The following is a 23,001-nucleotide window of genomic DNA, read 5'->3' as shown; positions in this document are numbered from 1 at the left end:
AAATTTCCCACAGTGGACCGAAAATGAAGCCCGAACCGATAGGTTTGGGCTTTGCACATCTCTAGTAAATAGGAGTTGCGAGCAGTTTTGAAAGTTATCCTCCTTGCCTAGTAAGAACAATGTTTTGAAATCTGCAGTCTTTGAAAACTTTACATTTCTGGCTTTTTTGAACTGTCAAGCTTCTGGGATCACATGATGCTGGACTGAAGACTCACCTAAAGGGGTTTTAGTCAACTTGGGATGGGATACCAAAAAGGGGTGTTACCTTATGCGCTAAGAGCTATGCAACATGCTCTTAGCGCAAATCGCGCTATTAACCCAGTATGAGCAGAGAGAGAGAGAGAGAGAGAGAGAGACTTGCTATAGTGCCTCCTCCCTAGACAGGTATTTGTATCCCTATGGGAGGCCCGCCTGGTAACTCGAGGTGGGGATTAGGAATGAGTGTAGGGGGTTGGGGACCACTTTCACATTCAACATGAGACGTACGAACAGAACAGTGGTCTCTTGTGAAGATTTGATGGCCTTCGGAGTGAGGAAACTCACTCCAAGATGAGATTTGGACAGTGTTCTCTCCACCTAGCTTGTTGTTGCCCAGGTAGAGTGTCCATCAAGCTAGGTTGAGAGAACATTGCGATAAACCTTTACCAATCTCTAGCGCACAACGTACCGCAAATGAGAGGTGTAGCTATTGGCTGCATTAGGAGCCGCACTAACACTGCGGCTGTTTCGCGGCACACGATAACTCTTTCCTACTTTACATATGCTCCACCCCAACTCCGCCCCTGAATACAAAATTAAAAATTTGCATTCGCAAATCGCGTTAACGGCTGTTAGCGCGATTTGCGGAATTATCTCCCGCGGTAACTCCTTGGAAAATGACCCCCTTTATCCCCAATACATTGTAAGCAGCACTTGTTTGGAAAAAGTTTAAAGTCCTGAATTTTGGATGAATCCAGTAGAGGGCAGGTTTGTCTGCAGTAGCTTAAAGATAAGAACCATGCCTGATGTGAGCTGCGATGCAGTGCTGTTTAACCCTTGTCATTTAGAGAGCTACTTTAGTAAACTGAATCTCAGAAGCACATTCCTACTGCTTTCTTATCATTAACCTGTACTTTGCACTTTTTATTAATATGTGGTCTGGAGTCAGATTGCAAAAACAGCAGAGCCACATATTGAAGCTTTATTTGAGCAACCCTGATACAATGCATCCTTTCTTTTTGTAAAATTACCTTTTCTGGTCTTTAAAAGGGCAATTTTCGAAGCCATTTTCTGGGATGAAACAGTGTCAGCGGTGGAAATGGCTGCTTGAAAACTGTTCAGCCTGTACCCCGGTAAAAGTATGGGTGTAGTTCTTTAACAGGCGTACTTTTACCTGCATTGTAGTGGAAGTGTTCTGGGGGAGGGTTAGGTCGGGCAGAAAACAACGTTCATAGTTTTGGATTTTCAAAACTACAGAATGTACATTATTTTAATTGGAATAAGCACCCACAGAAAAAGTAGATGCAGGTCTCTGCGGGTATTTTTTTCCTTAGGCAGTTTTCAAGGTGCAAAGACCGCAGGTAAAAAGAACCTGCGATCTTTGTGGCTATAGGGTGTTAGCATGAAATTTTCCCCCTCCCTAAATATTTATTTCCCTTTGTATTTTTGAAGATGTTTTTGGTGCAGCTGACCCTTGGAGAACAGATCTGGGAAGCTGAAGGGACCAGTATTAAAAAAGCTCAACATGCCACTGCTAGCAAAGCCTTGATTGAAAGCATCCTTCCCAAACCATCTCCTAGACCATCAAAGCCCATCATGAATAATAATCCTGGTAAGATGCCTACAATTTCTGTAGTTTACTGCATTTTCACATTAGCTGGACTAGATCTGTTGTAACAATTGAGCTATAATAGTAGGCTTAAGCAGTCAGATGAAAGGGAGCAGCAGACTTTAAAGGCAGGATTTTTAATGAAGCGATATTAACGCGAGTATGCATGGTAATTCTTTTTATCTGCCGTAGCTGAAGCTGGTGAGCTGCATGTGAATACATTTACTTCAAGACGCACCTTTGAAGGTAAAGATAAAAGTCAGTTTATGGTGTGTGGTCACAGACTAGGTGTATGTATAGCAAGCTGCTTACTGCCCCTTGCTTCATATGTAGAGATATGAAGCTGCACAATAATTTCTGCTAATTTTGTAAATAAACTGCAACTGGCTCATCAGTCAGCAGCTTTAATAGACAATTTCCTGCCCATTCATTTTCCTTCAAACTTTAAGTACAACATATACACCATGCAAATTATATTGGTGTCTGTTCGTTAAAATCCTTTTTAGGTTCTTAAAGATTCCCTTTCTGCAGTTTTATGTGTGATGTACATTATAATTTGACATGGATACTGATATGCTGCTCATATTCAGAAACAAAGAAAAAACATTTATTACATTATTGTTTTGGTAATGTCTTTATTTGCTCATTTGAATTCTGAGTTGAAGAAGAGCGTATTAGCTCTCAAATGTTAAATGTATTGTTAGTTCAATATAATATTTCACCTTATATATATATATATATATATATATATATATATATATATATATATATATATTTATTTATTTTTGTTTTTATTTGTTAATCTTTATATCTTATTCTCTATGAGAATCACACATAGATTAATTCACTGACAAATAGTAACCTTTTGATGAGTATCAGCTGTTGTAAAAGGGGGTATTCGGCTACTATTTGGTATCTTTTAAAGTTCCCCAAGGAGGTTTACAAGGGACTAAAAAAACATTTTGCAGCACATATGAGAGAGATCCTGTTTGTAATCACAGTTTTTGGGCTCTGCTTGGCCCCTTCCATAACAAGCAATCTACCTTTGCTTCTCTTCTCTCCATGATGGGCACTTTTATTTGCCTCCCCAAGGCCACTACTCTAAATCAATTCACTTGTTCAGAGCAGATTTCACTTTTCCCACCCTATCTGACTGGAGGAAAAATTAAGGGTTTGTTTTCCCTTTCATGGAAAAACATGGCAACTGGCCTCCAACGCTAGTTTCTTTTACTAAATCTACCTAAATGGAAGCCAAAAAAGGCTTGGGGAAAAAAGTTTTATAAAGTCATCTTTCAGTGCCTTTTCGCTCCACTTTTAAAGAGACAATTCTGTGATCACTGCAGCACAACACACTTTAGCACTTGCCTCTGGAAAAGTGGTGTTGATAGTCCCTACCTCCTGCATAAGCATCTCCACACACTATATTGGTTCTGGGGCTGATTCTGTTCAGTATCTTTGTAAGTGATATTGTGGTGGGGTTGGAAGGTAAAGTTTGTCTTTTTGCAGATGATTCTAAGATCTGTAAAAATGTGGACACACCTGAAGGAATAGAGAGAATGAGAAGTGATCTAAGAAAGCTCAAGGAGCGGTCAAAGGTTTGGCAGCTAGGATTCAGTGCCAAGAAGTGCAGAGTCATGCATTTGGAGTTTGGAAATTCAAAGGAACTGTATGTTATGGGAGCGAAAGATTGATGTGCATGGACCAGGAGAGAGACCTTTTGGTGATCGTGTCTTATGATCTGAAGACTGCGAATCAATGTGACAAGGTGATGACTGAGGTCAGAGGGATGCTGGTCTATAAAGAGAGAGGCATAACCAGCAGGAAAAAGGAGGTGAAAATGTCCCTGTACAAGTCATTGGTGAGGCCTCTCTAGAGTACTGTGTTCAGTTCTGGAAACCATACCTCAAAAAGGATAGAAATAGGATGGAAGCGATCCAGAGAAAGTCATCCAAAATGGTATCGAGACTGTACAAAAAGCCATATTGGATGAGACTGAAGGATCTAAATATGTACTCTGGAGAAGAGGAGAGGTATGGTACTGACTTTTTTTAAATACCTGAAAGGTATTAATGATGCACATCTTTTCCAGTGGAACCAGAAATCATGATATGAAACTCCAAGGATCAGACTCAGGAATAATGTCAGGAAATATTTCTTTATGGAAAGGGTGGAAGATGCATAGAATGCCTTCTCTGAAGAGGTGAGGAAGAAAGGTACAGTAATGGAATTCAAAAGGGTATAAGATAAACACAGAGATCACTAGTGGCTGGAGGATGGAAATGAATAAACGGGGCAACCTGTGGGTAACGTTTGGTGTAACATTCCTGCATGGGGATAATCTGCACATAGTGGCAGTTACAACCCTAAACAACTTGCTGGGCAGACTAGATGGACCATTTGGATCTTTATCTGCCATCATGTCCTGTGTTACATCTGCACATGTTTCTTCCTCTTCCCTCCCATTCATTCCTCTTCCTCACAGTCTCCTAATATACAGGCACTTACACTTAGCTCCAGCTTTCTCTGAAGACCAGCAGTTCTCTGTAGTTTCAAATACATATAAGTGCCGTAATCTGATAGTGTTGACTATATAACAGAGTTTTAGTGTTTTCTGGAAAAATCCGAAGAGCCCTATTTATGGCAGTTTCTCCATGCAGTGTGCATCAGTTCCTCATTTTTCACTAAGACCAATGGATGTGATTTTGCTGACGGTTGTCATTTGCTGCACTTTTCATTGCTTTGGATTACCAGACTTGGGTGTTTCTGGCCCTTTACTTTCTGAATGTGCCTTAGTAACTTTTCCTTTCCTTTCCTTTACTCTGTTCATTAGGAGGCTGATATATAGTGGGCCAGTGAATGGGAAAGTTACTGTAGTAACTTTACCGGATATTCAGCAGCATTTAGCTGGATAAGTCTAACACAGAATATATTTGATAGTTTTAGGACAGCAGCTTTTCCAATCAGACTTATCTGGCTAAGTTTATTTAGTTAACGCTGACCATCGGTGTCACTAATGTGAGCTCTTGGGCTGTGGCGTGGTTGACGCAGCCTAGCATAGAAATCTACTGGGCCCACTCTGACAGCAGGTGGATTCACTCTACTAGGAATGGTTGGAGGGCTTCACTTATACCAGCCCCATTCCCCTCAGGATGAGCCCTTGGGCTCCAGGAGCTGGCATGGCTTAGGCGAGAATCCTGTATGGAGCAGTCAAATGAAGTCAAACAGTTGGCAGAGGTCAGGGCTGGCAGCAAGCAGTGTAAAGGCAGGCAGTGAGCAAGCAGTGTCAAGGTTCAGGCCAAGGTTGGAGCAGGCAGCAAGAAAGTGGTGTCAAGGTCCAAGCTGGGGTCAGGGCAGACAGCAGTCCAGAAGGTAGTCAATATCCATAGCAGAGATCAGAATCAGGAATCAGGCAGTGATGGATGGCCAAGACAAAAACATGGGAATAGGGACCAAGACAAGCAAGGCAAGACAGGGCAACAACAAAGGCAGGATGAGGCGCAAGGTAAGGAGAAGGTACCGAGACAATGAAGCAGGAGGACCTGTTGCTGAGGTACTGGCTGGAAGCATGGCTGGGATTTAAATCCCCAGCCCGTGCTGACATCATCTGCTGCGGGGTCATTACTGTTTAGCGTGCACTGCGCGTACCTAGGGGGGACCCAAGGAGGCAAGATGGTGACATCCATGCTGTATCGACATCGGGGGTAAGTGTGGCCAGTTGCGGGACTGTCCCTCAGTTGGCCAGATGTTACAGTACCCCCCTCCTAAGCTTCCACCCAAAGCCTCTGGGTTTAGGCTTGAGGGGAAAGAGACAATGGAATTCTTGGGTAAGACGAGGAGCTTCCTCTGGGCCAAACCCTTTCCATTATTCCGGATTCGCTTGCAGTCGAGAATCTCTTGGACTTCATATTCTGTGTCCTCCTCTGAAGTTACCTCTATTGGTTTGGGAGGAGATCGTGAGGGCCACGAAATGAATAGGGTTTTGAGAAGTAAGATGTGGAAACATTATGGTCCTTGAGGCTAGGTGACAGTTTTAACTACTATGCTATTTGTCCAATTTGCTGAAAGATTGGCAAGGGCCCAACAAAATGAGGTGAGAACTTGGTAGATGGGTGTTTTAGCTGTAGATTGAGGGTGCAAAGCCATACCAAATCCTCAGGTTTGAGATGTTGTGCCAGTCAGCACTGAGTGCTTGCTTCTTGTATTTTTCAGCAGCCGAGGTAAGGAGTTGGTGGGTCTTTTGCCACAACTCCTTGAGATCCTGGCTAATGATGTTGGCTGCAGGGTATGAGACTGATACTGGAATAGGAAGTGGCATCCGTGGATGTCTGCCATACAAGATCTGGAATGGAAATGGCCCTGTAGAGTCTTCACAAACACAGTAGAGGAGCAAATGCTGCACTCCAATTATAATATCCAAATCACCAGGGAAATGCAGAAACATAAAGTCAGTCCCAAACTTCAAGATTTGTGCGAACAATTCTTTAATTCATTATATTGGCAACTCCATTGCTTAGAAGACACAAAAGTTTATCAACATTGCGTCCCCCGACACGGACCCGTGTTTCGCCAAACGCGGCTGCGTTGGGGGGAACAGTAATTTTTTAGCGGTATTCAAAGCTTTAAATCTTAGCGTCTTGGCAGTATTTCATGCAAGGAGACTCTGTAGAGTCTCCAACATAATTGTTATGGAAGAATTCTGCCCAGGGAAGGAGAGATGCCTAATCATCCTGTCATTTGTTTACATAGGCCCTCAGGAATCCTTTAAGGATTTGATTGGTTCTTTCTGTGTCTACTCATTACTTTGAGGATGGTATGCAGAGGAGAAGTGCACAGACTTCTCCAGAACCATGCCGTGAATTGTACTCCTTGATCTGAAAGAATGTGTTTAGGCAAGCCAAGGAGGTAGAAGATAATGTTGGAAAAAGAAATGAGCCAGCTCTGGGGCTGAAGGAAGTTCAGGGAGTGGTATAAAATAAACCATTTTTGAGAACCGATTCAGCACAACCCAAATAGAAGTATAGCTATTGGAAAGAGATAGGTCAATGATGAAGTCCATGGCCATATGAGTCCATGGTTTCTTGGGGATTGGCAATGGTTGTAAGAGTCCCCAAGGGTGAGCATGGAAGTTCTTGTTAACTGCACGGTTTAGTCAGGATTCCATGTAGTGTTGCACATCATCCCACCAATAATGGTGGAGGAGCAATTCCATGGTTTTAGCTACCATGGGATGGCTGCCAGGCGGGAATCGTGAGCCCACTTAAGTACCTTCTCCAGGAGACATTTGGGGACCACTGTCTTCCCTGATGTTACAGGATCTGCTGCTGCTAACACGATCCTCGCAAGATTGACGATGTGTCGAAGTGATCCTGTCAAGTCCTCTGTTTCAAAGGACCACAAAAGGGCATCATCCCACTGGCTCTTCTTTGCCAATCGATACTGGAGCTCAGAGTCGAAACAATTAAAGAATAGAGACCATCGAGCCTAGTGTGGGTTTAACCATTGAGCTTGCTGGAGGTATTTCAAATTTTTGATTGGTGAAGATCGTAGCTGAATGTCTAGCTCCCTCCAGTAGATGGTGCCACTTCTCCAGAGCCAGTTTCACTACTAGGCGTTCTCTCTCTCTCTGATATAATTCCGTTCCATGGGTGTGACTTTTTTAGAAAAGACGAATCAAGGCATAGGAGTTCCTTTATTGTTGTGCTGTGCAAGAACAGCTCCTACCCCAGTAGCAGAGGAATCTACCTCCATGATAAAGGGCCTAGATGGATCCATGTTTTGGAAACTGGGTCTGTGAGGAATGCTTGAGGCGACAGAAGGCTTGGATGATGTCTTCGGACCAATTTCTGGTATCTGTGCCCTTTTTTGTAAAAGCAATGAGAGGAGTGGGCAGTGAGGAATATCCCATGCATGAGTTGCTGGTAATAATTGGTTAAGGTAAGAAATCTTTGCAAGGCCTCGAGACTAACTGGTACGAGCAACTAAGGAGAGGATGAGGGCCGGCCTAGGATTGCTTCTCCAACCAATCCCAGGCTTGAAAGTTTTTTGCCTTTTTGGGACAATGGCCAGAAAAGTGTCCCTGAGCAGTGCAATAGAGACAAAGATTGAGCTGCTAGAGCCTCTGTTTTTCTTCTTCGATGAGTTGGGCCCTGCTGAGTTGCATGGGTTCTTTGGAGGAAGGAGCAAGCGGGGCATCTGTGGTAGGGACCAGAGGCCTTTGGAACTTAGGTGCAAGCCTGAAGTGTCGACGAGAAGCCTCCCTCTCTCTGGTCCGCTCTTGGAACTGGATGTCCACTCAAATGACCAGGGCGATGAGAACATCTAGTGTGGGAGTGTGGTGATGCACAAGTTTGTGGCTTAATCCCTGGTTAAACCTCTAGGAGCAGTGCAAGTTTAGTTTAAGAAAAAGAGAAAAGAAGGCAAAAGTAGGGATGCAGGGAACTACATTTCCCATAGTGCCCCTGCCTAGTTTCTTGTGCTAGAGGCCATCACACCTGGCTCAGGACTAATTGAGTTGGTTAACACCTCTCAGACTTGGGGGAGGGGCTATAAGAGGCTTGTGGAGCAGCTGAGTGGGGGTGGAGTAGAGGGGGAGGATCAGGTTTGAAACAACTAGCCATGGAGGGTGCTGAGACTGAAGCACCAGAACAGAAACAGCTTCCGCCATACTATGGAGGAACTCTCTGCTGATGAGGAAGATCCAGAGCCGTCTGATTTAGATGTTAGTAGCAACTAAGCTAAGTTCCTTTTGTTTGCCATTAACAGACTTTAATGCTGAGTCAGGGCTCTTGCACACTGAGAGCAAGGTAGAGAAATGGAGTTAATATAGACCTGGTTGGGATTAGGGTAAAGAATAGAATAACAGGTGTAGGTTTAAACTGTGTTGAGTCAGATTATAATTTCTAGGGGCTAGGAAGTTAGAACCCTTGCTACTGTCTAATTAATAACTAGAAGTGGTGAATGTTACAGGAAAACCATGAGGAGCTGAACCGTTGTTTGTAATTAAGCAGTAACCAAATGAGTTCTGTTGGTTTGTAATGCTTATAAAGGGAAAATGTGGGTACTGAACCACTGTTGGTAATTGAGCAGTAGCCAGTAAGTTCTGTCAGTTTATAATGCTTGTGAAAAGAAATGTGTGTACTGAACTGCTGCCTCAGGTACAAAAACTTAGATTGTAAACCCTCTGGAGATAGAGAAATACCTACAGTACCTGAATGTAAACCGGTGTGATATCTTGATTGAGATCGAATGTCGGTATATAAAAATAATAAATAAATAAATAAATAATTTCTTATGACGCCTAGATCTCTTTCTTCGGTGGTAGCTCCTAATATGGAACCAAACATTGTGTAACTATAGCATGGGTTATTTTTCCCTATATGCATCACCTTGCACTTATCCACATTAAATTTCATCTGCCATTTGGATGCCCAATTTTCCCGTCTCACAAGGTCTTCCTGCAATGTATGTATGTATGTATTTATTTATTTATTTAAAAACTTTTCTATACCGTCGTATAGTAGAGCACCATCACAACGGTTTACAGTTAGGCACAAATATGTGGTTTCTAATTTATCCAAAGGGTGCCATTATTATACGGTTACATAGTTCGATAATATACTCTAAATGGGAAAGGGTGTGGTTACCATTTATTATTAACTGTCTTTATAATTTAATACTTAAATTGTGAGAAAATAATAAAAATAAAAGTAAGCAATACTGCTTTTTCTTGGTGATTTCCTGCTTTGTGTATGTGTTATTCCGTTGCCTCACTGTGAAATGCTTTTTTGAAGAGCCATGTTTTTAAGCCTTTTTTGAAGAGTTTTATTTCTTTCATTAGTCTTAATTCTAGTGGTAATGTGTTCTATAATAAAGGTCCTGCCAAAGATAGTGCTCTATCTCTAACTTGTGTCAACTTTGCTGTTTTGATTGAGGGTATGGTTAGTAGAGCTTTATTGGCTGATCTGAGATTTCTTTGGGGGACATGTAGTCGTAATGCGGTGTTTAGCCAGTCCGAGTTTTCGTAGTTTATTAGCTTATGAACTGTGCATAGTGCTTTAAACTGAATTCTCTGCTCTATTGGGAGCCAGTGTAAATCTGCAAGTGTTTGGGTGATATGATCTCTTCTGCCTTTACCAGTAAGTATTCTGGCAGCCGAGTTCCTGTAGTATTTGCAGTGGCCTGATAGTGGTGTATGGTAATCCTAGGAAAAGTGTGTTGCAGTAGTCCGTGCTGGCAAATATTAACGCTTGTAGTACTGTACGAAAGTGTTCCTGATTTAATAAGGGTTTTAGACTTCTAAGGACCATTAGTTTGGCATAGCCTTCTCTTGTTTTTATTGATATGTGTTGCTTAAGGCTCAGTTCCGTATCTATAATTACACCTAGGTTTCTAGCTTTATCAGTTAAGTCTACTGATTTGTCATTTTTTTAATTTATTTATCATTTTGCATAATATACAAATAGAACATTTGTATAGGAAATACAGAGATACTCAAACAAATAATCTAAGGCTAAAAGAAAAGCCTACAATTTAAACAACAATATCATAGTCTCTTATTACATAGGAAATCAGGGAGAGAGCAGAAAGTAATTCACAAGGAGCATATAATATAAGCATTTTCAAATTAGGTACTTTAACCACAAATAATAATCTATCTATACCCTTTATGTTGCATCAGGAGTCCTCCTCCCAGAAATAAAGACCCTCAACTGTTCTGGTACAAAGAAAACATAAGTATTCCTGGCCAGTTGGATTATGCACTTACAGGGGTACCGTAACTTAAAACTACCCCCTAGTGCTAAGGTCTCAGCTCTTAAAGATAGGAACTCTTTCCTACGCTGCTGCGTAGGTTTTGCTAGATCAGGGTACACTCGAACCAGACCACCTAAGTAGGAAACGTTTATATTCTTAAAATAACTCTTCATTATCAATGATACCGCCATTTCGTCAAAAAAGGTAACAAAAAGAACCGCCCTATCCATTATTTCAACGTTAGAATTTTCCAAATAATCTGTCAAATTCTGAAAATCTGATTGTGGGGGTAATATTAACGGTGTGCTGGTTCTCTTAGGTAAAAAGAAAAGTTTTTTTTATAGGTGGTATCATTTCATTTGGAATTTTTAATGCCTCAGTTGCATATTTCTTAAATGACAAAAGAGGTATTTCCCCAACTATAACGGGAAAATTTAACAATCTAAGATTCAAGTGCCTCATATAATTTTCAATAGATTCAAGCCTTCTCAAAGATGATACTTTTTCTGAGGCTATTACAGCATTTGCATTCTGTAGACTTTCTATATCCTCATGTATTTTCTTAATAGAGTTATCTTGCTCAATAAATTTGGTTTTTGTGTCTGTTTCAAGGACCCTGACCTTAGCCCCAATCTCATCCAGCTTTTGGGTCTGAATATCTAGTTTTAGAGACATTCCTGCTACAAGTTCCCAGATATTCTCTAGGGTTATCACTGCTGTTTTGTTCAATTGCCGGGGAGGGTTCCTTACCCCAGGACCGAGGCTTTCATCAGCTTCGCTCGATGTTCCAGGGGGTACTACTACTCTCATTCTTCCTCCCACTTCCGATGTTTCCAATTCTTGGGGATCCGGAATGACTCCCTCCAATACACTCGTTTGACCGATGTCTGGGCCACCTAACGAGCTCTGTCTGATATTATCCTCGGAGAGCAACTCGTCTCCTCGGTCGGTTATTAGAGGCAAAGTTCTCAGTGGTGTTCTACAGTCGGGGGGGCTCAGTGAAAGTTCCCCAGGTGAATAAGGCTCTCCTCTCGCCTGTTCACCAACGGGGACTGACGCCCTTAATTGTTGTGGTTGGCGGGCGAAATCTGAAATCAGTCGTTGTCCGGCAGCAGAGTTCGGGTCTGGTGGGTAGACCCGGACTTTGCCTTTCCTTTTGTGAGGCATTTGTAATGAGGACACTTCAAATAGAAACTAGTAGAAACTGGAGCCGGAAACTTACGACGAAACACCCTCGCAAAGCACCATTTTTTAAATCTCTCTCTCCCTTTATGGCGGACTGATACGATCTATGAGGGAACCCCGTCCTCCCATCCTTCTCCGGACTAAGCTGGAACAAGCCGGAAGCCGGCGCGCCCCTTAGGGCGCGCGGCTTGGCGGTGCGCCGCTCCTTCGCCGATTTTATGGGCGCCTGGGTTCCTTGCACTGACGTCAAGAGCGTCGGGGGGCGGGGTTCTGATCCCTTCTCTGGTCGCGGGCAATGGCTCCGAGGGTCAAGCACCGATGTACCGATTCAGGAACAGATAGTTTCTCCAGCTACCAGGCAAGTCCTCACCTCTCGCTCAGCCGCAACAGAGTCTCTCCTGCGCCGATTTTATGGGCGCCTGGGTTCCTTCCGCTGACGTCAAGAGCGTCGGGGGGCGGGGTTCTGATCCCTTCTCTGGTCGCGAGCAATGGCTCCGAGGATCAAGCACCGATGTACCGATTCAGGAACAGATAGTTTCTCCAGCTACCAGGCAAGTCCTCACCTCTTGCTCAGCCGCAACAGAGTCTCTCCTGCGCCGATTTTATGGGCGCCTGGGTTCCTTCCGCTGACGTCAAGAGCGTCGGGGGGCGGGGTTCTGATCCCTTCTCTGGTCGCGAGCAATGGCTCCGAGGGTCAAGCACCGATGTACCGATTCAGGAACAGATAGTTTCTCCAGCTACCAGGCAAGTCCTCACCTCTCGCTCAGCCGCTGTTATTTTTAAGTCGAATGGGATTTTGAATTCTTTTGATGTTTTTTCGTTCAAGATGTATAAATTCTGTTTTTTCAATGTTTATTATTATTTATCACAATCTGCTTGTGATTTAACTACTCTGAACAATGATATGGAAATCCGGCAGCAAGGGACAAAAGATATGTCGGGTAAGTTAGTGATTAAATCTATTGGGATGAGACTGACTGAACAAGTGCTTAGAACTATTTGAATTTTGATATGGTATTAATGTTTTGGTGTATTTTGTTTTGTTTGTAGTAACGAAAATGAAAATGTGGATAATATAAATTGGTCTTGGGTTGTATATTGTGACTTATGGTGATGTGAAGGGTCATACCTGCAGTCTTAGGTGAGTAATTGCAGGGAATATATTTTTTGGTAAGTGTTGGGATTTTTTGAGTATGTGTTTGTATTGTTTGTTTTATGTGGCCAGGTAATTTGTGTTTTAAATGTAATATGACATGAGCAGTTAGTAACTAGTACTTTGTTTACTCCTATAGAAGATTTGTTAGGATGGTGAAACATCTCAATAGAGTAACTCCCAGTTAAAAGATTGGTGTCCATTTAGAAAAGTTTTCCAAATCCCCTGATGAAACCATGGGTGAAACAGGAGTCTTTTGTCAGGAAAAGAAGAATTTTTGGAGGAAACACTAAGAAGAGAAGTGAAGAAATATAAAGATAACCACTAGGATGTGTTGGAATGGGTTGTAAAAAATGAAAAATAGAAAATAGTGTGGTACTTGTGTCAGGTTATATATATTGTGTACATATATTGCCTATACTAAAGATACATTGAGAAGTAAAAAAACAATATGGTACATGTAAGAGAGTTTACAGATATTGTTTGTTAATTTATATAAAATATATTTGAGAAAAAACTGTGATAATTGTTTAATATGTTGGTATATAGTATGAATGAAATGAATGAGTGGATTGTTTAATATTTATTGTATTGTGATGAATGTACGTTTTTAAAAAAATGTTTGGATAAAGAGGTTTTGTGATAAATATATCTTATAAATGTTGAAATACACGGGTAGATTTTTCTATGTTATTCACTTGTGAATATACCTGTGGTTGAACCCCATTATGTTTATCTATATACTTTCTGAAATTATCAAAAGGATCAGCTATTAATATTTATAATGGGCCAATGGTTTGTATAAAACACCAGCTATCAAAATAAAGGCTGAAATGCTGGTTATTACTTTTGTATTTAGTCAACAACCCATACCTAGTTTTGATTGGTTTACTGTTTGGGTCTTAAAGAGTTTTACCTTTAGATTTGAAAGATTTACAGCACTGATGTTTCTGGAGAGCTGAACCTTGAAAAAACCTTCTTTGATTAAAAAAAAAGTGTTTCCTGGATTATTTACTCTGGTACTTCCTGAAAAAAGAAGTTTGCTTGATGGCAGTAGTGAAAAGGATTAGAAGCACTGTGCAATGATACTTTAGGAGATTCACAACTTTTTTGATTTTACAGTGAGACTTTCCTTTATGTCTTCATGGAAACACATAACCATGAGAGTCTGTGTTCACTTGTAGCCATTGCAGAGGACTTAGATGCCATTTCAAAAGCATATGTCATGTGTATAGCATTCTCCTTATACTCCCTGACTTGAGTCATCAGCAAACAAAATTCTTCTTAATATAGGAGGCAGTCCGTGAATTCCTGTGTCTTTTCCAAGATCATAATACAAGTGCTGGACCATGTAGGTCTGATGAGATGCTATGCAGGACTGTGGCACAGCATTCTTAAAGGGCTTTATCTAAAAACAATCTAAAGTCTGGACCAAGGCATGTGGCTTGGGGGGAATCAAGGTACATGTCCCTGGCTTCTTGGAATGTTTCAGAAAGGTTTTGACAGACTGATACAGCAGTTAAGATCAATTAAATCCTTCAGTTGCCTGGACAGGGTATTTGCTGTCTGCCTTCTTGTTCACTGAGAATACAGAGTATGGGGGGGATCCCATATTATTTCCATATGTCCTAGCAGAGAAGGTGGACAAGCACCATCACCAACTCATTCTGGACATCCAGCAATTTGAGGAGGTCAAAAAAGGGTATCCAGCAATCTTCATCAACAAGCAAATCAACTGGAATTGACTTGACCATTTCTTGTACATGTGGAGACTGCTCCTTAACTGTGGAGAAGGGTCAAAGGAAAGATCAGATTAATTCCTTTTCAGAACGTATTTCATCTGATCCACAATGAGATCCCCATGAATGTTCAGAGTCACAGTCTCAATGTATACTGGAGATGACTTCTGAGGGTGCACCGTAAGTCGACATCTTTCAGCACTGAAGGCTGACCTGTGAGGCCTCAAAGCCTAGCATTGCCAATGGACTGGAGAGGCCTCCCTCTTCGAAGCCATCTGGCTTTTACTCAATGTGTTCAACACCAAGCTTGACACTTGATATCTGAAGATCTACTTTGATGCTGAGATGCTCAGTATAACAGAAGTGGCAGCAGTAGGCAGATCACTAGATGATCTGCATGGAATTGAACCAGTTGACACTGTTTGCCCAACACTTTTCATGTGCTCAGTGACTGCTACTGCTATTCAACTCCTGAATTCTTCCTCAAAGATTTCTTTGTGGAAGAGTTGATGGATCTCAGCAGAGGACTGATCTTCTTTAGGATATCTCAAGGGGAGCTAAAAGCTTTACATAGGATTTCTAGAGATCAGCACAGGAATGCATCAACTGGCTTCGGAAGAATGTCAAACGGGAAGTAGGTATTTCTTCCACATGCTTCCAATTCAAACATTTGACAGCACACTACAGAGTCCTCCTGCTCTCAGAGCTATGTATGGAAGACAATCTGTGTTAACAGGCCTTCTCTTTCAATAAATCCTTGGCACGGTTTCTCCTTTTCTCTGTGCACAAGTACTTTAAGAGCTCGATATGTAGCGTGAGCTGAGAGATCAAGATCTCTCTTGATCAATAGGCCTATCTTTAGGCTTCAGTACCAAAGGGGTTGATGCTCCCTTCAGCAACTCCTTGCCTCTAGCAGTCAAAATGGCTCCATGGTACTTGAGCCTTAGTCCTTTCAGCACAAAATCAATGGATCCAAATAAAAGAATAGTCTCATCTTGCAGATCCTTATGGCCTCTTTAGCAGCATCCTAGAGCAGATACTCTAACCCAGCATGGCAATTTCTTATGTTCTTATACTGCAATGGCCAAATCATGATTCTCACCTGGACATTTGCAGCAAGTCTTGTGATGATCTATCTTCTCCCTGCAGCCCAGGTAAAACCTTAAGTCACTGGCCTTCTTCACTGTCATCAGAAAAGTTATGCGAAAACAAGCAGCAAAGAAATTTTGGAAGAAAGATGAAAAGAGGGGCTGCAACCAGAATACTTTTCAGAAGTATCACAGAAAATTGGGCCTGCTGATAGAGGTATGAAAAAAGAAATGACAATGTTAAAACCAAGGAAAAACCTAGAGGTCAATATTCAAAAGGATTTGTCTGGCTAACTTTGATTTGAATTTCATGCCCTTCTCACTATCAAAAGTTTACCCAATAAGTCATTAACCAGCTAAAATTTAGCAGAATAAAAAGAGGTGCCCTCCATTTGAGGTCTAATTAATACGGTGAAGAGATAGTTTGTTATTTTTGTTGTTTTATACCTGTTGCGTCCGTCGGTCCTAGATGGCTTCGCCCCGTTTGCCTCACCTTGTTCACGGCTCCTCCCAATTACCTTGGGAAAATGACTACCGCCGCGTCTACAAGCCACCCTCTCCGGCGTCCCCGGAACGGTTATGGTACTGCCTCCCGCCATGCTCCTCCCAAGGTCCTTCTAGGGTGCGCGCACGCACTACCCTCATCTTTATTCCAGCTATGGCGCGAACCTAGGGGGTGTCCCCCTCAAGTGATGTCACGCCATCTGGGGTATTTAGCCTGCCCTTACTTGCTAGCTCGTTGAGTTAGCAACGATTGTCTCGGCCGGTCAATGCTACTGTGCCGCTTCCGTGCTGCTGCTGGAAGGTTTCTCTATGCCCTTCAGGGTACTGATTAACCTGGGTACTCGCTCCTCAGGGGCCCTCTGCTTTATTTCAGGTGCCTTACAGGAATCAGGTACTTGCTCCTCGAGGGCCTGTTCTCCCTGCCTCGGTGCCAGTACCATCTACTTCTACCTGATGGAATCGCATACCTACAGCTACCATCTAGTGAGTAATCTAACTCTCAATCTCTCTCATCCACAGTACTGCCTTGCTAGGAAACCTACTCTGGAATTCCCCTATACCAACTGGGTGAGAAGGGTCCCCTCTGCTGAGGGTCCCAAGACTGCTACATCCAGACTACCTCACTACTGCCACCTCTGGTGGTATCCTACAAGCTGTACAATAAAAGCTCTGATTCTGTGTTTGTGCGTCCTGAGTCTAGCCCAGTACTATGGCTCCCCACGGGGTTCCTCCCCGTGGCTGTGGTCATCTGCCACAGTACCCGAGACTCCACCCAAACACTGCTTAACCATAACAATACCCAATTTTCTCTTTCTCTGTTTCTCTTTCACCATTGTTTTACATATTGTTGAAATGTATAAATAATACATTTTAAAAAAATGTTTAGTATTGCACCAGTGTAAAGCAGTCAAAAAAGCAAACAGAATGTTGGGAATTATTAGAAAGGGAATAGTGAATAAAACGGAAAATGTCATAATGCCTCTGTATCGCTCCATGGTGAGACCGCACCTTGAATACTGTGTACAATTCTGGTCGCCGCATCTCAAAAAAAATATAATTGAGATGGAGAAGATACAGAAAAGAGCGACCAAAATGATAAAGGGAATAGAACAGCTCCCCTATGAGGAAAGACGAAAGAGGTTAGGACTTTTCAGCTTGGAGAAAAGAGACGGCTGAGGGGGGATATGATAGAGTTCTTTAAAATCATGAGAGGTCTAGAACGGGTAGATGTGAATCGGTTACTTAGTCTTTCAGATAATAGAAAGACTAGGGGGCACTCCATGAAGTTAGCATGTGGCACATTTAAAACTAATCGGAGAAAGTTCTTTTTCACTCAACACATAATTAACCTCTGGAATTTGTTGCCAGAAGATGTGGTTAGTGCAGTTAGTATAGCTGTGTTTAAAAAAGGATTGGATAAGTTCTTGGAGGAGAAGTTCATTACCTGCTATTAATTAAGTTGACTTAGAAAATAGCCATTGCTATTACTAGCAACAGTAACATGGAATAGACTTAGTTTTTGGGTACTTGCCAAGTGCTGGGTTTGATGGACTCTTGGTCTGACCCAGTATGGCATGTTCTTATGACCAGTGAGCCTGACTTCAGTGCCCGGAAAAATAGTAGAAACTATTCTAAAGATTAAAATCACAGATCATATAGAAAGACATGGTTTAATGAAACACAGTCAACATGGATTTTCCCAAGGGAAGTCTTGCCTCACAAATCTGCTTCATTTTTTTGAAAGGGTTAATAAACATGTGGATAAAGGTGAACCGGTAGATGTAGTATATTTGGATTTTCAGAAGGCATTTGAGAAAGTCCCTCATGAGAGGTTTCTAAGAAAACTAAAAAGTCATGGGATAGAAGGTGATGTCCTTTCATGGATTACAAACTGGTTAGTAGACAGGAAACAGAGAGTAGGATTAAATGGTCAATTTTCTCAGTGGAAAAGCGTAAACAGTGGAGTGCCTCAGGGATCTGTACTTGGACCAGTGCTTTTCAATATATTTATAAATGATCTGGAAAGGAATACGACAAGTGAGGTTATCAAATTTGCAGATTATACAAAATTATTCAGAGTAGTTAAATCACAAGCAGATTGTGATACATTGCAGGAGGACCTTGCAAGGCTGGAAGATTAGGCATCCAAATAGCAGATGAAATTTAATGTGGACAAGTGCAAGATGTTCATATAGGGAAAAATAACCCTTGCTTTAATTACACAATGTTAGGTTCCATATAAGGAGCTACCACCTAGGAAAAAGATCTATGCTTCATAGTGAATAATACTTTGAAATCGTTGGCTCAGTGTGCTGCAGCAGTCAAAAAAGCAAACAATGTTAGGCATTATTAGGAAGGAAATGGTTAACAAAACGGAAAACGTCATAATGCCTCTGCATCGCTCCATGATGAGACCGCACCTTGAATATTCTGTGTAATTTTGGTCGCCACATCTCAAAAAAGATATAGTTGTGATGGAGAAGGTACAGAGAAGGGTGACCAAAATGATAAAGGGGATTGAACAACTCCCCTATGAAGAAAGGCTGAAGAGGTTAGGGCTGTTTGATGATTTTGTAGACTTCTATCATATCAGCCTTTTCTTCTCCAAGCCAAAGGACTTGAACAAGTAAATGTGAATCTGTTATTTACTCTTTTGGATAATAAAAGGACTAGGGGGCATGCCATGAAGTTAGCAAGTAACACATTTAAAAGAAATCTGCAAAAATTATTTTTCATTCAATGCACAATTAAGCTCTGGAATTCATTGCCAGAGGATATGGTTAAGACAATTAGTATAGCTGGGTTTAAAAAGGTTGTGGATAAGTTCCTGAAGGAGAAGTCCATTAACTGCTATCATTCACTCGTGAATAGCTACTACTTGTTACCGGCATTAGTAGCATGGGATCTATTTAATGTTTGGGTACTTGCCATGTACTTGTGACCTGGATTGGCCACTGTTGTAAACAGGATACTGGGCTTGTTGGACCATTGGTCTGACCCAGTAAGGCATATCTTAGTTTTTATGCCATTGCCACTTACCATGTTCAAGTGGATGGTAAACTGATCTCCATACATCCTCTGGTGTCGAAGTTCATGAGAACCTTATGGCATATGAGACTTCCACTTGCTAAGCCACTGGTGCCGTGGGCTCTCACTGTCATCTTGGCACAACTGATGGAGCCGCCATATGAACTGTTAGAATCAGGTTCTTTAAAGTTCCTTATGTGGAAAGTGGTCTTTCTAGTCATGACCTAGTTGGGTAGAAGAGGGCATGAACTGCAAGTATTGGTTCACACTTTCCTCAAGCTTCTTTCAAAATTAGGTTAGTCTTTTCTTCTGAATCAAGCGGTTGTTTGCTCATGTTCTTTTCAAGACCTTAGGCACATAAAGGGGAAAAGGCCCTTCTTTCATTGGGCTTCAAAAGGGCCTTGGCATATTATCCAAAGAAAACTCAACCATATTGTCAGGCTTCTCAACTTTTTGTCTCTTGTGATCCTAACAGACTGAGATTAGCTATTGCCAAGCGCATGTTGTCCAACTGGCTAGCAGACCTTATCGCACTTTGCTATGCTCTGGCTAGCCTCTAGATACCAGACTCTATCAAGGTTCACCAAGTAAAAGCCATGGCTTCCTAGGTAGCTCACCTTAGACATGTGTCCATTGAAGACATTTGCAAAGCTGTTAGTTGGTTGTCAGGTCACTCCTTCACATTCCATTATTGTCTAGATAGTCTCTCCAGAAAAAACAGTAACTTTGGGTAAGCAGTTTTGCACAGCCTGTTCACCCAGTAATCCACTCTCCATGGGAGGTCCAGATTGCTTTTTCAATAAATTCTCCGCCACGCAACCCTTAGCTTGGGATTCCCTATGTTCATGGCTAATTCAGCCCTGCTTGTCAACAAAGAAATCAAGTTTGCTTACCGTAAACGTGATTCTCTGTAGACAGCAGGATGAATTAGCCATTTGATTCTCCAGGAAGGAGGGTGGGTATTAACTACCTAGCTAGAGCTAAGCTCTTCAGTTGACAAAGGCAGCATGCATGAGAACTTTGTGCATGCTCAGTAGAGTGGGAAAGTGGTTAACAAGTAATTTTAAATAAACTAAATAAAATCTCATACTCTTACTATATACATTTTTAAATTTAATTCTTTTTTAGACTTTTAGACAATTCAGTTTAGTTAAAGGTACATTTCCTGCCATTCTCACAGCCAAGCAGTTAGCTGGTAATGAAAAATTGCAAAATCTGGTTCAGTATGTCACGGGGATCAAACAAGTTTGAAAGTGTGCCCTGAAATAAAAAGAGTAAGAAGCACTGGGAAGTAATCAGGGTGTGGCCAGCTTAGTGGTCATGTGCCAAAGTCCATCACAACAGTACAAATATAGCCAGGCACTTCATATGCTAACTAAGTCTAAATTTATTAAATCTAAAAAATGAAAACAAACATATTGATTCCTATCCAGAATTCCTGGATAGAAATTGAAATGTTAGTTTTGTAGCATGATTAAATAAATTTAGATTTAGCTATTATATGGATTGCCTGGCCACATTTGTACTAATAAAAAGTAGTTGTCATCACTTGCTTCTAATTGGCCTTCACTTGTTTAGGCCTGCACTCGCAAATACCAGTGGTTACGCGCGTGGCCGGGCTCGGCCACGCATGTAACCACCAATACACACACAAGTGCCAGGCCCTGAAAAAGAGGTGGGCCGGAGGCCGACTGGGAACAGCGGCCATTAGCAGCTGTCCTGGGAAACTGCGCGCCTGCAGCTGGCCGGCGTGCGGAAATGACTTCTGCTCCAAAGGAGCAGTAAGTAGTAAAATAAAATTGGAGCTAGTTAATTTAGGTTTAGGGGGCATGGAGGAATGGTAGAGTTAGGGATAGGAAAGTTCCCTCCCAGTCTGCTTCTTATTTGGAGTGGATTGGGAGGTAACTGAGGGAGGCCCGATTGCATCGCCGTGCATAACTATAAAATCTCACCCCCCCTGTGCGCATAAGTCACGAGCCACCCGTACATGCGCGCGCAGCCATCAGATGTTATAAAATCAGCGCATCCATCTGTGCGCGCATGATCTTTTTAAAATCAACCCCAAAGTGCCTAGTCCCTTTCTTTAAAAGAGATGCGCCGCCTTCTGTGGTGTGGATTAAATCATCCGTGATGTGCAGTGTCACTTGAAAGGAAAACTTTGCTAATCAATGGGTTTACCCTTCTTTCCTGCTCATGTCGCATCCTTTGAAATATGAATATGTATGGGAGTCATACAACAATTAACTCTAAAATCACTTTTTACATAATGTACTTCCATGGAAGAAAAGATAATACAAGTCACAGGGTTTAAATTCTCACAACTTATTTCCAGGAACCCCAGCTCCCACAAAATCATACCTCAGGGAGGTGGTGAGAAGGTTTACACCATACAGTCGAGAGGGATGAGGATTTCACTCCTGGCTGTATAATGCTGGAGGCAATGTGATCAGCACGGCTGACCTGCAAAGTTTGAACATGCTTGCTCATGGTTCTTGCGTTTGATAAAATCTTTATCTTTGAAGAACTCTGGACAGTTTTGTCTGAATTTAAGCCTTAGTATGTCATTACTGGTAAATTAAATGGCATTCTGTTTCAAAGTGGCTATTACAGTCTATCATAGACTCTTGAAAGACGGAAAAGAGTTTGGGTTTGGCAATCTATTTATTGCTTTTATATTTCACCGTATATGATGAAATTAATCTTGTAGCTGTCCATATAAGAAGGTCTACAAATACTTGCAGAAGTTATACTAGTTTTCAAAGGGAACTTGCGCGCATATGCTCACTTTGAAAATTATCCCACCAAATTCACAATTATACTTGCTAATTTGTGTGCAGGAACTGTTCAAGTGAGGTGAGGTTTAGGTATTAGTGTAGGGGGTTAGGGGCCACTTTGACATTCAAAGTGAGATGTACGAACAGAACAGTGCTCTCTTGTGAAGATTTGATGAACTTCAGAGTGAGGAAACTCACCCAAAGATGAGATTTGTGCAATGTTCTCTCAACCTAGTTTGATGGACTCTCTACCTGGGTAACATCAAGCTAGGTTGAGAGAACATTGCACAAATCTCATCTTTGGGTGAGTTTCTTCACTCCGAAGGTCATCAAATCTTCACAAGAGAGCACTGTTCTGTTCGTACATCTCACTTTGAATGTCAAAGTGGCCCCTAACCCCTACACTAATACCTAAACCTCACCTCGAGTTACTAGGTGGGCCTCCTATACAGATATAAATACCTACTTAGGATGAGGGCATTATGGCTAGGCGCGCTCTCTCTCTCTCTCTCTCTCTCTCTCTCTCTCTCTCTCTCTGCTATCTTAGCGCTTCGCATAGGTATTAGCGCAAATTGTGATAAACTGCCTATTATCATAAAACATGCCCCTTTTCCTATCGCATGCGATATTTAGTGCATTTTGATAAATCCAGGCCTAAGTTAGAAGCTGGCTGAGTGGGAAGCGACAAAGAGTAGTGGTAAATGGAGTTGTCTATGAGGTGGGGGTTGTTGCTAGTGGTGTCCCTCAAGGATCGGTCCTTGGACCAGTTCTTTTCAACATGTTTGTGAGTGATATAATGGGAGGGTTGTCGAGAAAGATTTGTCTTTTTGCTGAAGATACCAAAAGTGTAACAGGGTGGACAGCCAGGGAGGAGTGGGAAAACAAGATGATCTAGCAAAGATTGAAGAATGGTCTAAGGTCTGGCAGCTAAGATTTAATGCTAAAAAAATGCAGAGTAATGCATTTAGGTTGC

General features: G+C 41.9%; 1 protein-coding gene across 10 annotated transcripts in view; it reads left to right on the top strand.

Annotated features, from left to right (window-relative positions):
* STAU2 (staufen double-stranded RNA binding protein 2) overlaps window positions 1–23,001 on the top strand; it is a 559,185-nt gene that overhangs the window by 54,152 nt on the left and 482,032 nt on the right. For 8 of the 10 annotated variants that reach the window (XM_029591479.1, XM_029591480.1, XM_029591486.1 and 5 more), the window contains 2 exons: window positions 1,651–1,810; window positions 2,000–2,053. In XM_029591479.1, coding sequence (XP_029447339.1) covers window positions 1,651–1,810; window positions 2,000–2,053 — 214 coding nt within the window. The remainder of the gene's footprint in view (window positions 1–1,650; window positions 1,811–1,999; window positions 2,054–23,001) is intronic. The other 2 variants (XM_029591487.1, XM_029591484.1) reach the window with 1 other exon arrangement.

The sequence above is a fragment of the Rhinatrema bivittatum genome, chromosome 2 (genome assembly GCF_901001135.1).
Source record: "Rhinatrema bivittatum chromosome 2, aRhiBiv1.1, whole genome shotgun sequence".
NCBI lineage: Eukaryota > Metazoa > Chordata > Amphibia > Gymnophiona > Rhinatrematidae > Rhinatrema > Rhinatrema bivittatum.
Note: the sequence above shows the minus strand (reverse complement) of the source record. Positions and strands in the feature narration are given on the sequence as shown.